Source organism: Scardinius erythrophthalmus (assembly GCF_964197995.2).
Source record: "Scardinius erythrophthalmus genome assembly, chromosome: 15".
NCBI lineage: Eukaryota > Metazoa > Chordata > Actinopteri > Cypriniformes > Leuciscidae > Scardinius > Scardinius erythrophthalmus.
Window position 1 is genome coordinate 18,467,563 of NC_138235.1, and position 15,120 is coordinate 18,482,682.

General features: G+C 37.6%; 1 protein-coding gene across 1 annotated transcript in view; it reads left to right on the forward strand.

Annotated features, from left to right (window-relative positions):
- cntn3a.2 (contactin 3a, tandem duplicate 2) overlaps positions 1-15,120 on the forward strand; it is a gene marked incomplete at its 3' end in the record, with an annotated part of 79,151 nt that overhangs the window by 32,208 nt on the left and 31,823 nt on the right. Inside the window, exons 4-8 of the mRNA XM_081386350.1 lie at positions 4,783-4,958; positions 9,698-9,790; positions 12,287-12,490; positions 13,896-13,998; positions 14,471-14,655. Coding sequence (XP_081242476.1) covers positions 4,783-4,958; positions 9,698-9,790; positions 12,287-12,490; positions 13,896-13,998; positions 14,471-14,655 — 761 coding nt within the window. The remainder of the gene's footprint in view (positions 1-4,782; positions 4,959-9,697; positions 9,791-12,286; positions 12,491-13,895; positions 13,999-14,470; positions 14,656-15,120) is intronic.

Sequence of the window (15,120 nt, forward strand, 5' to 3'; positions counted from 1 at the left end):
TGTTACCGTTTTTTCTCTTGAAAGGTACAGTCACATTTACTGTTCCTCTGCATTGGGAATTTAAGACGAAAGATTTCCCCTTGCAGATCTCGCATTTGGTTCAGTTGGTGACGCAGTTTCACCACGTTGACCAACAGAAAGCTGCTCGGTTTGATTGTGACTTCTGTGTGAGCGGTGCTTCATGCATTCATAATAGATAATGGACTTTTGTTTCTCTGAAATTTCGCTATTGTAATCACACCTTAAGTTTAATTCATAAGCTTTATTAAAACATGTCTCAATTCTCTCCTATTTAAAAGTCAAAAGGTTGCGTAATTTTATCATCAGCAAAATCATCATGAATATATGGGTAACATTCAATATATCACTCAGCTCTGGTGTATGCAGTTCATAAATATGTGTTCTTGTTTGGAAAATCCCAAAAGTATTGAGAGCCTTTGGCCCGCGAATGTGTGTGTGTGTGTGGAGACAGAGATTGCTCCCCTGTAACATACCCTGGCCATCACAGCCAGAGATTGGTCTCCAGGGCGGTCCACAGGTGTTGAAGGTCTCAGCATCACGAGGAGAGCAGAGAGATGAGCAGATGAGCCTGGTGCTTTGGAGCCCATACCAGCAGTCATATCAATGATGCCACCCCCACCTCATACAAAATTGATATGAACAGCAGGGTCGAGTCAAGTTCAACCTTAGCCACACCGGAGACATTGCACTTTCCAGAAAAGCCCTGAGGCAAACGTAACCCCACTTCACACATCCCTCAACTTGATCTCCGTTTTCTTCTGCTATCACAGACTGTGCGGATGTGTCACCCATTTGCCACTGTGTGTCAAGTGCCCTTGATCGGGGCTCACTTGCCTCGCTACTATTTTTACGACTCTTATTTGCATCTCTCGCGAAAGGTTTCGCATTAGAAGCCGCTGATCAGGAAAGCTATTTCATTCTGAGATGTCAGGAGCATTTTGTTCTTGGCCCTTACCCTGATCCTTGCTATGTTCCTGACATATACAGCTGCTCTTAGAGATAAACATGGTGAAAAGAAAAGATAATAAATATACATGATTGAAAACGTTAAGAAGCTGTGACTGGAACCAATGCATCAAGTCAAGTACTATTCCGTCATATATGCTCAGTTATGGATGTGTGGTTAACCTGTTGTGCCATCCTCTAAAGCCGCACTTGACAGCAAATGTGTATTCATAAGAATACATTTGTGAATTTTGCAGTGTGGGTGGTGGAAATCAGCTCATGTCCTTCCTTGTCAGTAATTTTCCCTCTAAACTGCACCCGTTTTTTATGTTGCTCTCATGAAGAAAAACAAAATCAGTGCGGAAGGCCATCTGAAATATTAGTTGTTGTTGTTTTGCAGTATAGAACTGAATATATATATCGAGGGCTTGGAGCCAGAGGGGCGTAAGTGGCTTTTGACAAACTTTACAGGAGAGACAAAACAAAATTTTGACCACACTTTAATCACCTGTATTATTAACCTTAAACCACAAACATTACAACCACTGGCATACTTACATGAATGAGTGTTTAAGTAATAAAATTTATGGCATATTAACACAATGAACATGTTCTAAAACATTTTAAAATAAAAAAAATACGGCAATAACATCAGATACGCCTTTTTGCCACCAAACATTTCCAAGTCTTCTATGGACATATTAGGCGTATTTGCTGAACAATGCAGAAAATAATTGGTCAAAAGGGGAATTGATTGAATAATTAACACTTGAATAACACTTGAACAATTAATTAATTTTCATTTAACTCATTCATTCATTTTTTTTCTTCAATTCTGGGCATCTGCTGAACAGTACAGACTGTAATAGAAGTCACTGAACTTGCTAAACACACTTCTGATTGGCAATTCTGAGTTGTTCAATTTATTTCATTACATTCATTCATTTTTTTTCAAATACTCTATACAATTGACAGTTCTCTCGTGTTATTTTTACTCATTTCACTTTTCTTTTTTGTTCAACCATTTCAATTACTCTGAGTCGATTCATTGACCACATCCGAAGAATCATGTCGCGTCTTATTTGCTTTTCTGTTCACTAGTTTTTTTTGTTCTACTCACTGTCCATTGTCAGAGCACTGTAGAACTCTGCGTATCTTGTGAGGAAATGCGTTCAAAAACAACTCTGACTCATCTTCAACTTCTTCAATATAGGATTCATCAGTTTGTTTCATAATATTCATCAAAATCTTTTCTGCCTCAGACAGTTCCATGTCTGCAGTTGTGTCAGCCATTTTGAATGCTGTTTTAGGGCACCAACTACACTTACGCCCTTCTGGCTCTGAACAAAAATGTGGGTCTACATGTATTTTTGTAGGGACTTACGCACTTCTGGCTCCAAACATTACTCACACTTTTGTGTTAGGTCTTTATTGTTTTGTTGCTTTATTCAATACAGTTTGATCTCAGATAGGTCTTTTTGGCACCATTGGATAGAGCTCATCGAGACCTTTATTTTGATATCAATTATTTTGACCTTTATTTTGATATTAAAGCTGCAAATAATCACTGATGCTCAACAAGGCAACGCAATGAATTAAGAGCCAGAACAGGATGATGATGTGTACGGTTTCTTATTTTGTTTAAAGATTAATAATTAAAAATGTATTTAGCACTGCCCTCCAGAAGCTAATTACATGTTTCTCAGAAGACAAAAAAAATGTATGCTGATCACCCAATTCAAAAAGTTTACACCTCCCAGCTCCTAATTCATCATGTTGCCTTCTTGAGCATCAGAGAACGCTTCATCTGAAAATATCTTTTTTTAATTCTTATCTTTAAGCCCTGTGTCCACCAAAGCGTTTTCTCACTTGGCTGGCATATTTTTCCAGTTGTTTTCAAAGGGAGCGTCACATTTTTAGAACACCAGAAGCGTAACGAGGTCGAGTGAGTGTTGAGTGTCTATTTCATGCTGAAGCTCTGAGCGCTCTACGTTTTTTACCGGTCGCCGAGAGATGAAGAATGTTGAACTTTGGGTAAAATGCAGCGCTCATCACTGTGACTTTTTACCCATCCGTCCAATCACAGTGGAGGAGGGGCAGGACAAATACCACACCGACCAACCATCACATTCTGCTTGTACAACGTCAACAGATGACACCAACAAGCATAATAACGGAGCAAAATCATTTAAAACAAGAGCCAGAGCAAATACTTTACATCGTATCGACATTTTATATAGAAACAACACAGAAACAAACTCTGCCAAATGAGATATTAGTAATACTTCTGCGGATATTCCGTATCATAATAAGCAAAGCGTCTCAACTGAAAAAAGAACCGCTACGCTGCCAAAATGCTTTTAAACTCCTACAGCTAGGCGTTTTCAGCTGGCTAAAAACGCTTTGGGGGACACACGGCCTTATAGCCTAGAAATCTAGACGCATCCTAGCGGCAGAAAAATGTATTTTGCAGCCAGGGCAGTCTAGCAACTCTCCATTGACTTTCGAGCTGCAAAAACCTAAATTGGGTCAGGCCAATCACGTCGTGTATAGAGTACGCGGGACGGGCTTAACATAATGACGACAGAGTTGCGACGGTTACCTGCCACTTGAAAACAAAGAATGGCGGCTGCTGCTGGAGAACAGTCTTTCGAATCGGCTTTGTCCGCGACTCTGGAGGACTTGGAGTTAGGTTTTTCTTTGAGAAAAGAGCATAGAACAGCACTTAAGTCATTCTTAAAAAAAGGAAGATGTGTTCGTAGTTTTGCCGGCCAGATATGGCAAAAGTTGAATCTATCAACTAACGTTAGCTCCGCTGTTGGGAAAACGCTCTGGTTGGTTGAAGCGCTGTCCTATTGCGTGCAGAGGGAATTTGAAAGACAGCCGTTTATCCCGCCCCTCGGATTGAGCCGTGTCTATGGTGAGTTGCCAGACCCAACATCTTGATATAGGTCTGGCTTGCCAGGCTAACGGCCTTAGTCTTTATTTAATAAATCGTGAATAACTGGAAAGGTTATAGGCCCTTCAAATATTTTTGTGGACAATTCGGAGTCAAAACCATTGAGAACCACTCATATATAAGACTGTTTTAGTATTTACACCTCCGTTAGCGCTTGCTAGTGAATTAACGCATAACATTTGGCCCTTTTTTCTCTCAGCATCTGTTCCTGGGGTGTGCAGACACATGGGAGTTCAACCCAGCTGACGCCCTGTCAGAGTAAATGACAAGCGAGGCCTCAGGATCCTCAAATGATCTTGAGCCCTTTGAAAATCTGTCCGTATTAGTGGGCTGGCCTCTGAATTGCATGATAGCGGTTAGAGCCTCAGGTGGGCTTGGGTCTTAATGATAGGCGTAGATGAGGTGTGAGGAAGTGGAATTGATGATACTCTCCGGCGCTAATCATCACACAATGAAAAGGACAGCAAAAGGAGCTGCGGTAAAATCTTTTAGCATAAGAAGTCAACACGAATTTCCGTTTGCCAATCATTTTACCTCCATAATATGATGCATTTCCTAGAGAAACAGGACATTCAATGAGAAAAATGTAGATGGATTTTTCTATACCACAATGCAGCCGGATTTTCATAGGCAGTTCAGGTTTTGAAATATTTCTTTTCTTATTGAAATGAATCAGGGATGAAGTGTAATACCAATCTGATTCAGCTTTGTAATGATACATTGATATTCCACGTGACATTTGTACATCCAAAACAAAATCAATTTCAAAGGTTATCACAAAAAATCACTCAAAATCAGCAGTTATCATAACACATTGAGCTGTTTGCACTATTATCTGTCTGTTTGTGTGTCTGTAGGTGGTCTCTGAACGGCACATTGATTAATCTCAGTACTGATTCCCGTCGGCGGCTATCTGGGGGGAATTTGGTCATTAGAAGTCTGGACCGGGCCCAGGATGGAGGAATATACCAGTGCACTGCCTTCAACCCACAGGGAGCAATTCTTAGCAGAAGATCTAGCCTCCAGTTTGCATGTGAGTCATCGACTGTGCGTTAGCATGCTATATTATCTCTTCAGCCACTCAATGCAGGGTGACAGGTGTTAGAGTGGATGCTGCCAATACTAGACTAGCTTAAAGAATGAGTGAAATGAGTTAACAACACCTTAATGCAGCAAATTCAATCATACATATAGCTTCTACAGGAAAATGATTATGAAGATAAAAGGTTGTATTGTTATATGGATTATATCTATGGCTCTAGTGTACATACATTTTTGTATGTTTGTATAGACACTGAAAAATACATTATTAACGTGCACATAAACAACTTTAGAATTGTTAATACATTTTTTAGATTTATAATATATGGAATTTGTGTTGGTTGATTTTTATTGCATTTAATAAATGACAATAATTAAATATGTTCAGCTCCATTACATTTAACACATTTAACTAATTTGACTCAAAATAAATAAGTATATACAATATTATACTGAAGCTCAAATTGTCATGTACATTTTAGTAGAAATTGTGTGTACATTTATCTGCCTCTAAGGTTTTTTACATTTCTAAAGTGCATACATAAAAGCTTTTACATTTTAGTTATTTTGCATATATCCAAAAGTAGATAAATGTATGTTTAAACATTATGCACACATTCTTTTGAGATCAGACTAATTAAGTAGATTGCTAGAAATTTATATATATATAAAATCTGTATATAACACATTTTTCTGCATTATTTTAAAGATGTCGCTGTGTGCAAACAGTGTGTGATTTCGGTGGCACTGACGTTACTGAATGAAATTGCAAAAATAATGAGGTTTTCTGTCATTGGTAGTACAAACAGGTAGCATACAATTATTCAATACACAGTTTAGTCATGAAACTCTAACCAAGCACTGATTGGTTCCTCTAACGCCGTGGCATTAGCCATCGAGACGTGCTTCCTATTCCACACAACCACATATATTCGTACCCTATCCTGCAATCGCCCTGCTGCGCAATTCTGAAAACTTCTGTTTACCCCTCCTCCTCCCCAGTGCCACCTGTAGAGATCTGCTATGGGGGAGGGGCGGGGTTTAATATATTCATGCAGCAGCTTGTCCTTTATGCATGTTATTCTGACTAAGCTGAACAAATTCTTGTATTTGCTAAGCTGCAGCATAGCAGATCTCATCTACCAAAAATCGAGCATATGCACATTCCATGCCCAATGCCAATAAATGCTGGTTAAATAATTCACTCCGAGAATTGACATGGTTGAACTAATAGTAATAAAAATAAACAAATTTTGTTATTAATTAATCAGGTCTGTGCGCTGTGTATGGACAACCTCTGCCAGTCATATAATTTTACAGCCGTGAATAATTCATTTTAATGGATAAAATGCATCTGAAAAATAGCTCAGGTCACAGTGTGAGCAGTATGCGGGGAAAAAAGCACAATCCAAGCTGCCCAAAACGTAAGGATGTGTCATGTTAAGTGTTGCATTAAGCGCTCTAAACAAACACTTTAAGCATATAGTCTAACGTGGCTTGTCCTGTAAAGTGCTTTGACAGATGTGTGTGCTGTTTAATGCATTTTCAGACCAGCGAATACAGCAAGGTTTTTTTTCTTCTTTTTTTTTTTTTAGTCCAAACCTGTACGTATGAAAAGGGTGTGACAAGTGTCCTTGCTCTAAGAAAAACTTCATTTTATAGTTTATAGCCTGAATGACTTCAATTGTTTACCAAAAGGTTATGACAAAATGTTTTATTTTAGCAGGCTCTAGAATAGTGGTTCTCAACAGGGGCGTTCAGAGAACAACGGGGGGGCGTTGGAAGCAAGATTTTTGAAAGGGGGGCGTTCACGAGTTTAAATATATAACGCAAATTTTTGTTCATTTACTTGTATTCATTTTAAGCATTTAGTCATTTATTTGTAATAAACACTTTAAGTGGGCTATTTAAAAAGTGTTAGGACTATGTATATGTTAAATTATGTTGTAAAACATATGCGCAGAGTGTGCAAACATTCATCCGCAGCCGCTCTACTCCTGACCGCAAGTCCACCGTCAGTGTTATAGGTAGGCACTAGGCAGGTTTTTTGTATTTCAGGTTTAATTTCTATTGCATTAAGATTGACGACAGTATCAATAATGTCAAAAATATGATGTGCAGTCAAGTTCGGGTGTGTGTATATGCTGTGTTCTCACCGATACGCTTGTTGTGATTCGCGGAGTTTTGACGAGTTGTATTTTGACAACTTGATATTATTTCTCATTCAAAAGTTTAGAATGCCTAACATTCTGAAATCTTCCAGTTTAATGCACATGTAGCCTAAGCTATGTATCGTTACATTTGCAACGACTCTATTATTTTTCTAGTCATAGACCAGCACTCAAGCACTGACTAGAATCAGCATTCACGTGCTCAAAAATGTGTTTCGCGCTGACAACTATGATGGTGCCTAGAATCCAGCGCTGACTAGAATTATGCAGTGGAGGAATGGAAAGTTGACAAGCCATTAAAAAGTATTGACTTAAGAAATTCAATAAATCATGTTCCTATTCACTGTGGTGACGAATTTTAAAAATGAATTAAACTAAATTCTATTTATAAGGTAAAACTTTGAAATTTTTAGCCATTAACTAATTCCAATCCCTAATGCCAAAATGTTTTCTTTGTTCACCGAGTAATTTACTGGTCAGGCATTATTGTTAACTCGCAAGTAAGGAGAAAATGACAATTTGATGGATAATTTAAATATATTGTGCAGTCACACTTTGGTAATGTATTCATTCCGCCGTCACATCTGAGCGTGAAACGCTGCTTGGGTAGTTTCAAGATATAAAAATAATTAATAATACAATAATCATTTAATTGTTCATACTGTATGTGTTTATTCTTGTTAGAAGATTTTTTTTTACTGATTATGAACAAATTAATCACGACAAACCAAATTAATTGTAATTGTTTTAATTATTACTCTCTTTTAATTGAAGAAACCTCTGGCTGGTCTGTTATGCTGTGGAGGGCATTTTGCTGGCTTCACTTGCTTTGGGTTCACTTGTCCCCTTAAGGCCCCGATATACTGTACTCACGGCAAAGTTCTTTTTCGTAATATGTGACCAGCGATATACTGTTATCGAACATCTGATGCCGCCCACACTGCTGAAAGCAGCGTTTAGATGAATATGTAAAGATCTGTGCGCTATCCTCACAATAACAAAATAAACACACAACAAACATGAGAAAACAGAAAGCATCTTGTCATAGCAACGTGGATATGTTTGCATGAGATCTGCAATTCGGCACTCTAGTAAAATCACGTCACGTTAATTTTTATAGCACTTTATACAATAGATTGCTTAAAATCAAGCAGCTTTACCATATTAAACATGAAAAACAGTGTCAGTATCTCGTTTCATCAGAAGTACAACTTCATTTTCTACTATAATGCGACTCTCCAGTGTGCTCATGTTATTATTCGTGGACATCTGACCTCAGCGGACTGAAATGAAGAAATGAACTGGAAAAGATTTCAACGTGAAAGAAGGTGTTTACCAGCCATAGCAAACTTTTCCGGAAAGTTTGGTTTGACATGCTTTTTCTAACTCCCCAAACAAACTCCAAACGAAGTTCTTCTTGGCCTGATTTTGTTCGAAATGACGTTACACCAGTTCATTCTTCGATTTTGCTTGAAGAATATCTGGGCCTTTAGAGGGAACTGTATCCTATTATGAACCATTTCTATCCTGATGCGAGTGGACTCTTTTCAGGATGGTCCCCATAGGGCATGAGAGGTTACTGAATATTTTGAGGAGTATAAAAATGGTGCGAATCAAATGCTATGACCATCGCAGGCACCGTATCTCAACCCAATTGAACACCTTGGACCAGCGTGTTAGACAGCGCTCTCCACCACCAATGTCAAAACACCAAATGAGGGAATATATTTTGGAAGATTGGTGTTATATCCCTACAGTAGAGTTCCAGGGGCTTTTAGAATCAATGCTAAGGTTCATGGAAGCTGTTCTGGCAGAACATGGTGTTACCTGATGTTGGTTTTTCCTTTCATTTCATTTCGCCCTCTGCATCTTTTGACAGTTGTGTCCTGATATGTAAATGTTGAAAATTCACTCAAGTATTTCTACTTTGCATTAAGGCACATCAAGACAGTGATTCACCGTTTAACTTCACAGTTTGAATGCACGTCAAACAGATGGATCACAATAGAGAGGAAACGCAATTAATTTTGAGTGGGAAAATATTAATTATTGATGATGAGCAGGTTCAATGTTGCTGAAATATTTGTTGTCGGATGGTAAATTTAAAACGTAAATTAACATGTATGTTACAAGTCTAACTTTAGCAATAAAGAAATGGCAAGAACTTGTTACTATGATCAGAGGTGGACGTTTTTTTATTTACTTAATCATTATCAGCATACATGTTTGTTTTACGATGTAAGAATGTATAGCCTACATACATTCACAATTTATTTATTTTTTTTAATTACATATAGAGTATTTAAAATGTGTCTTTTTGTCTGAATAATCATCAGAATAATCGACTATTATTGACCTGTTGTAGCCCTAATCCCACGACAAACTGTTGGATGCTCAAACAAACTACAGAGCTAAGAATTAAGTTATGAATGGTTGTCTTATGGTTGTCTCTACAGTACACGTTAGGCTGATATAAAATAAATCAGCTCTGAGGTATTTTCATTTTCATACTCACGTCTAGCACTGCTGTATATTCTGACTTTGTTTTCATACCTTTCAGACTTGAATTTAAAAACTCAAACAAAAAGCGCTGTCTCTGTGCGAGAAGGCCAGGGGGTTGTTTTACTTTGTGGTACACCATCATATGCAGGAGGTAAGGCTTTTATAGTATTACTTTTTTGGCTTATATTTCAGTCTAGCATAAATATGCTACACATATGTGACCCTGGACCACAAAACCAGTCACAAGTCGCACGGGTATATTTGTGGCAATAGCCAACAATACACTGTATGGGTATTTCTGTATTTTTCTTTTATACCAAAAATCATTAGGATATTAAGTATAGATCATGTTCCATGAAGATATTTTGTAAATGTCGTACCGTAAATATATATGAAAAATTGTTTTTGTGAGTGGATGCAGCAAAATCGCAACTTTAAAGGAGATTTTCTCAATGTTTGGATTTTTTTTGCACCCTCAGATTCCAGATTTTCAAATAGTTGTATCTCAGCCAAATATTGTCATATCACAACAAACCATACATCAATGGAAAGCTTATTTAATTCAATTAAAAGGAAATTACCCTTGTGACTGGTTTTGTGGTCCAGGTTCAAAAGTTAGGATATCAAAAGTTAGGACTCTTATCAGTGTACTCTATGGGATTTAATATGTGTTTTGAATGGGAGGAGCTTGCACACTCTGTCCTTGTGGCCTCTTGAAATGTTTACAAATTCGCAGGACTTTAAGTAAGTGTGCAAGTTCATCTCATTTGATATTTGAGTCTATGCACCGGACAACTATTGGGTCCATATGGACCCAATAGGTGTCAGGTACAGTACATATATATACAGTTGTGGTCAGAATTATTGGCACCCCTGGTAAATATGATCAAAGATGGCTGTAAAAATAAATCTGCATTGTTTATACTTTTGATCTTTCATTCAACATATTTGCAAAACTCAACTCAACATTTGCAACCTTTTATTGAAGTAAATTAAATGAAAGTGGGGGGAAAATCACGTTGGCCATAATTATTGGCACCCTTTTATTAATTATTGCCTTTTTGCAACCTCCTTTTGCCAAGATAACAGCTCTGAGTCGTCTTCTTTAATGCCTGATGAGTTTGGAGAACACCTGACAAGAGATCAGAGACCATTCCTCCATACAGAATCTCTCCAGATCCTGCAGATTCCCAGATCCATGTTAGCGCTTCTCCTCTTCAGTTCAGCCCACTCATCTTCTATAGGGTTCAGGTCAGGGACTGGGACGGTCATGGCTGAAGCTTCCTTTTGTGCTCAGTGACACACTTTTGTGTTGATTTTGATGTTTGTTTTGGATTGTTGGCATGCTGGAAGATCCAACCACGACCCATTATAAGATTTCTAGCAGAGGCCATAAGGTTTTGATTTTTTTATCTGTTGGTATTTGCTTGAATCCATGATACCATGTATCTGAACAAGATGTCCAGGACCTCCAGCAAAAAATGGGCCCACAGCATTAAAGATCCAGCGGTATATTTAACCGTGGGCATGGGGTACTTTTTATCCCTGTTTGCACCAAACCCATCTGGTGGGTTTGCTGCCAAAAAGCTCTTTTTTTTTTTTGTCTCATCTGACCATGGAACCTCATCCCATTTGAAGTTCCAGTCGTGTCTGACAGCTGAATATGCTGGAGTTTGTTTTTGGATGAGCAAGGAGGATTTTTCTTGAAACCCTCTCAAAAAACATGTGCTGATGTTGGGGTTGTTTGATTGTTTCTAAGGCTTTTTGACCCCAAGACTCAACTTATCTCTGCTATTCTCCATCTGTGATCATTGGAGAGTCTATGGCCACTCAAACTCCTCACCGTGCATTAAGACAATATAGACACACGTCCTCTTCCAGGCAGATTCATAACATCTTAAGTTAATTGGAACTTCTTAATTTTTGCCCTGATGGTGGAAATGGGGATTTTCAATGTTTTAGCTATTTTCTTACATTTTGTGATGCTCAACACTCTTTTGCTGCATATCAGAACTATATTCTTTGGTTTTACTCATTGTGATGGATGATTAAGGGAATTTTGCCTTTGAGTTTCCTCATATTTAAAGTTTATAGCTAGACAATTTCATCTTTAGTCACCCTAGTGTGATAAAACATTTAAATATTCATGAAAACATACTTTAGAGATAGTTTACTCATAAAAAATTCTAGGGGTGCCAATAATTGTGGCCAACGTGTTTTGGAGAATAACAAGTATCCCCCTCCCCCCACACACTTTCAATTCTTTTACTTCTATGAAAGGTTAGAGTTTTGTGATTTTTTTGAATGAAAGATCAAAAGGATAAACAATGCAGATTTATTTTTACAGCCATCTTTGATCATATTTACCAGGGGTGCCAATAATTCTGACCACAACTGTGTATATATATATATATATATATAAAGCATAGGCTTTAACATAGCTTAGGCTTCTCATACCCTATGATAATTTTGGATGCACCTGGGTAAGATTTCTTAAGTGCTACTTGGAGAGAAAAGTAGGATTGGTGCCCCAATGATAATACCAAAAAGTAAAAATAATTTCTCATTTAAGTTCCCAAGAGTGTTTGGCAAGCTTAGTTCATTTTGTTTTTGATTATGTATGGTCTGTGTCCCATCTCCTTTCCAGATCTCTCATTTGCATGGGTCTTTAACGAGTACCCTTACTTTGTTCAGCAAGACAATCGTCGCTTTGTCTCTCAGGAGACGGGAAACCTTTACATCGCCAAAGTGGAGCCTTCGGATGTGGGTAACTACACGTGCGTGGTGGTAAACCGCATCACTAAAGGCAAAGTCCTCAGCTCCCCGACCCCTCTGGTACTACGAACGGATGGTAAATATCAACGGTTTTTCAGTGGGCAGAAGCTGAATCATAACATCAGCTCTAAATGGTTTGATTGACATGTTGATGCAGTTGGCATCCGGTTTGTTTGAACTGTGTCAGAGCACTTAAGAGGTCACCCCAACTCCATCTTCCACCCCGTATACAAAATGTAATAAATAACATGCCTTATGTATGTATGATGTATCAAGCAAAAATTATATAAATTAAAACTTCATTAAAGCTTTATTTTTTTGGACATGGGTTTAATTCCCATGGTGGAATATACAAATGTTGTTGTTTTTTTAATAAATAGAGTAGCAGGGTAATTTACAGCAGTGGGATTTCATTTGGTTTCATGCTAGATTTGACTGATTCAATTAGCTTGACTTCAAAGCATTGATGAACTCCCCACCCCCTGACTAAAACTAAAGAAAAAGTATATGAAGACTTCAGATGCAAAAGCCTCTAAGTCCGTCTAAAGTTTTTGTTTAATATTAACATTTTTATCAGACTCCTATGTATAGGTTTCTACTCAAGTACCGGCATTTCTGAATGGGCTGAGGCTGGGATTTAGTGAGTTTGAAGTGAAAGTATTTGATGAACGTATACTATGTGCGGAGAGCATTCACTCAGTATTCTTATCTCATTTTTGACAGAGGTGGCTTTTAGAGGCTTTTGCATCGGAGGTCTTCATAGATACATATAACCATACAGTAATTATTACATCATAGTAAATGTTTTACCTGGCAGGAATTTGTAGAGGGCTCTTAAAGTTATATTTTTCCTTGTCAGCTGCCTAAAATCTGTCAAAATCTGTTGATTCTTCAGCTGATTCTATAATTACAGAAAATATGAACTAACTAAAACTAAACTGAAATGTAAAGTGTATTTGAAAATAGCATTTAAATCAACAAAAACAGAAATGCATCTTTAGACTTATTTAGACACTAATTTATATTGCTTAGGATTTGATAGCAACACAGAAAACACTTTCTTTGGTGTCGACTTGACAGCATGCAAAGATTTATTTATTTTTTTACATAACAACACAGTGTAAATTAGCATTTTTTAGCAGCCGTAGTTTCATGAACGGCCCAGTTTACTCTCCAAGAAATGCTTTCACAGTCCTAAACATACTTTGTCATAAAAGTAAACATAAACAATGGCTATATAAAATATTTACAGACACTGTAAAATCTGCAGCAAACACCACACCTCTCTGCGTAGTGTCAGACTCCAGATTGGTATGAATTATTTGTTGCCTTTGTTTTAGACGCTTGTTCTCGGGAGAAGAAGCCGTTCACCTACTAACACTGTTTTGTATTTATCATAAAATATACAATAGTCTCTATTATTATACATAATAAGTGAATGAATTATGAATAGAAAAATAACACTGTTTTTTCCCTCATAGGCGTAATGGGTGAATATGAGCCAAAAATAGAGGTTCATTTCTCTGACTTGGTTCCGGCTGCAAAGGGATCAGTTGTGACACTGGAGTGTTTTGCTTTGGGGAAGTAAGTGGAATTCTGCACCCTTTTGTAGTTACTGATGCCCGACTTTTAATGGTACTCTGTCATTGAGCTTAATGTGTTTTTCAACTTGGCCCTTTTCCACCTCTTCTCGCCACCTTTTAAACATGCTTGTCAAAGTCTGTTTGGGAAATACCGTATAACAGTCTAGTTTTTGCCTTGAGGCAATTTTTCTGTCTCAATTGATCCCATTAGTGGATGAGCCATATACGTTTTCCTTGCAAAAAGAAATGAGATGGTGTCTTATGAGGAAATGTTTCTCATTTAGTATGTTAGAGCTGAGATATGAGTAGGAACGACAGTAATCTACAAAATAATGAAATTATACAAAATACCCATTCTTTATCTTCATCTTTTCTGTTTCCCTATCTCTTTTTTTTTTCCTGCTCTATGTAGCTTTTTCATTTTTCTCTTTTGCTATTGCAAGATTACTCACCATAGTTTCTCATACGTTCAGCCCAGTTCCAGAGATAACGTGGAGGAGAGCGAATGGAGTGCCGTTTCCCAGCAAGGTGAAGATGAAGAACTCAAATGTAGTTCTGGAGATTCCCAGTTTCCAGCAGGAGGACGCCGGAGGCTATGAATGTGTGGCAGAGAACAAGATGGGAAAAAACACTGTGCAAGGACGACTGTCTTTCCACGGTATGATTATTTCACTCATAGTATTTTTACTGTATATTTAGTGCATGTTGTTTGATCATTTTTTGCTATAAGATTTATACAAGTGATGCATAATTACAAGTAACTAACCCTAAACCAAACCCTAATCGTAACTCTATAGTAAGTACATCCCAGACAGCACCATAGTGCGTTGTACCAGATGTGGCCCGGATCTAGGCCGACACTATGGTGCTGTCTGAATGTAGTTAATTCATATTACTCAGTATTTATATGAGTTAGTACAATGTAACTACGTCACCTTAAAATAAAGTGTAGCCGCAATTTCTTGCAATTAATATAATGTATTCAGAATTTTTTGAATAGTTTGAAGCAAGCTAGGTAATTTTCTGCCATGACACAACAATACCACTCCATTGTGGTATAATGACGTAAATGGGATCATTATGGTTGTGCAAATATTACTGTAGAAATGACTGAAAGAATGGC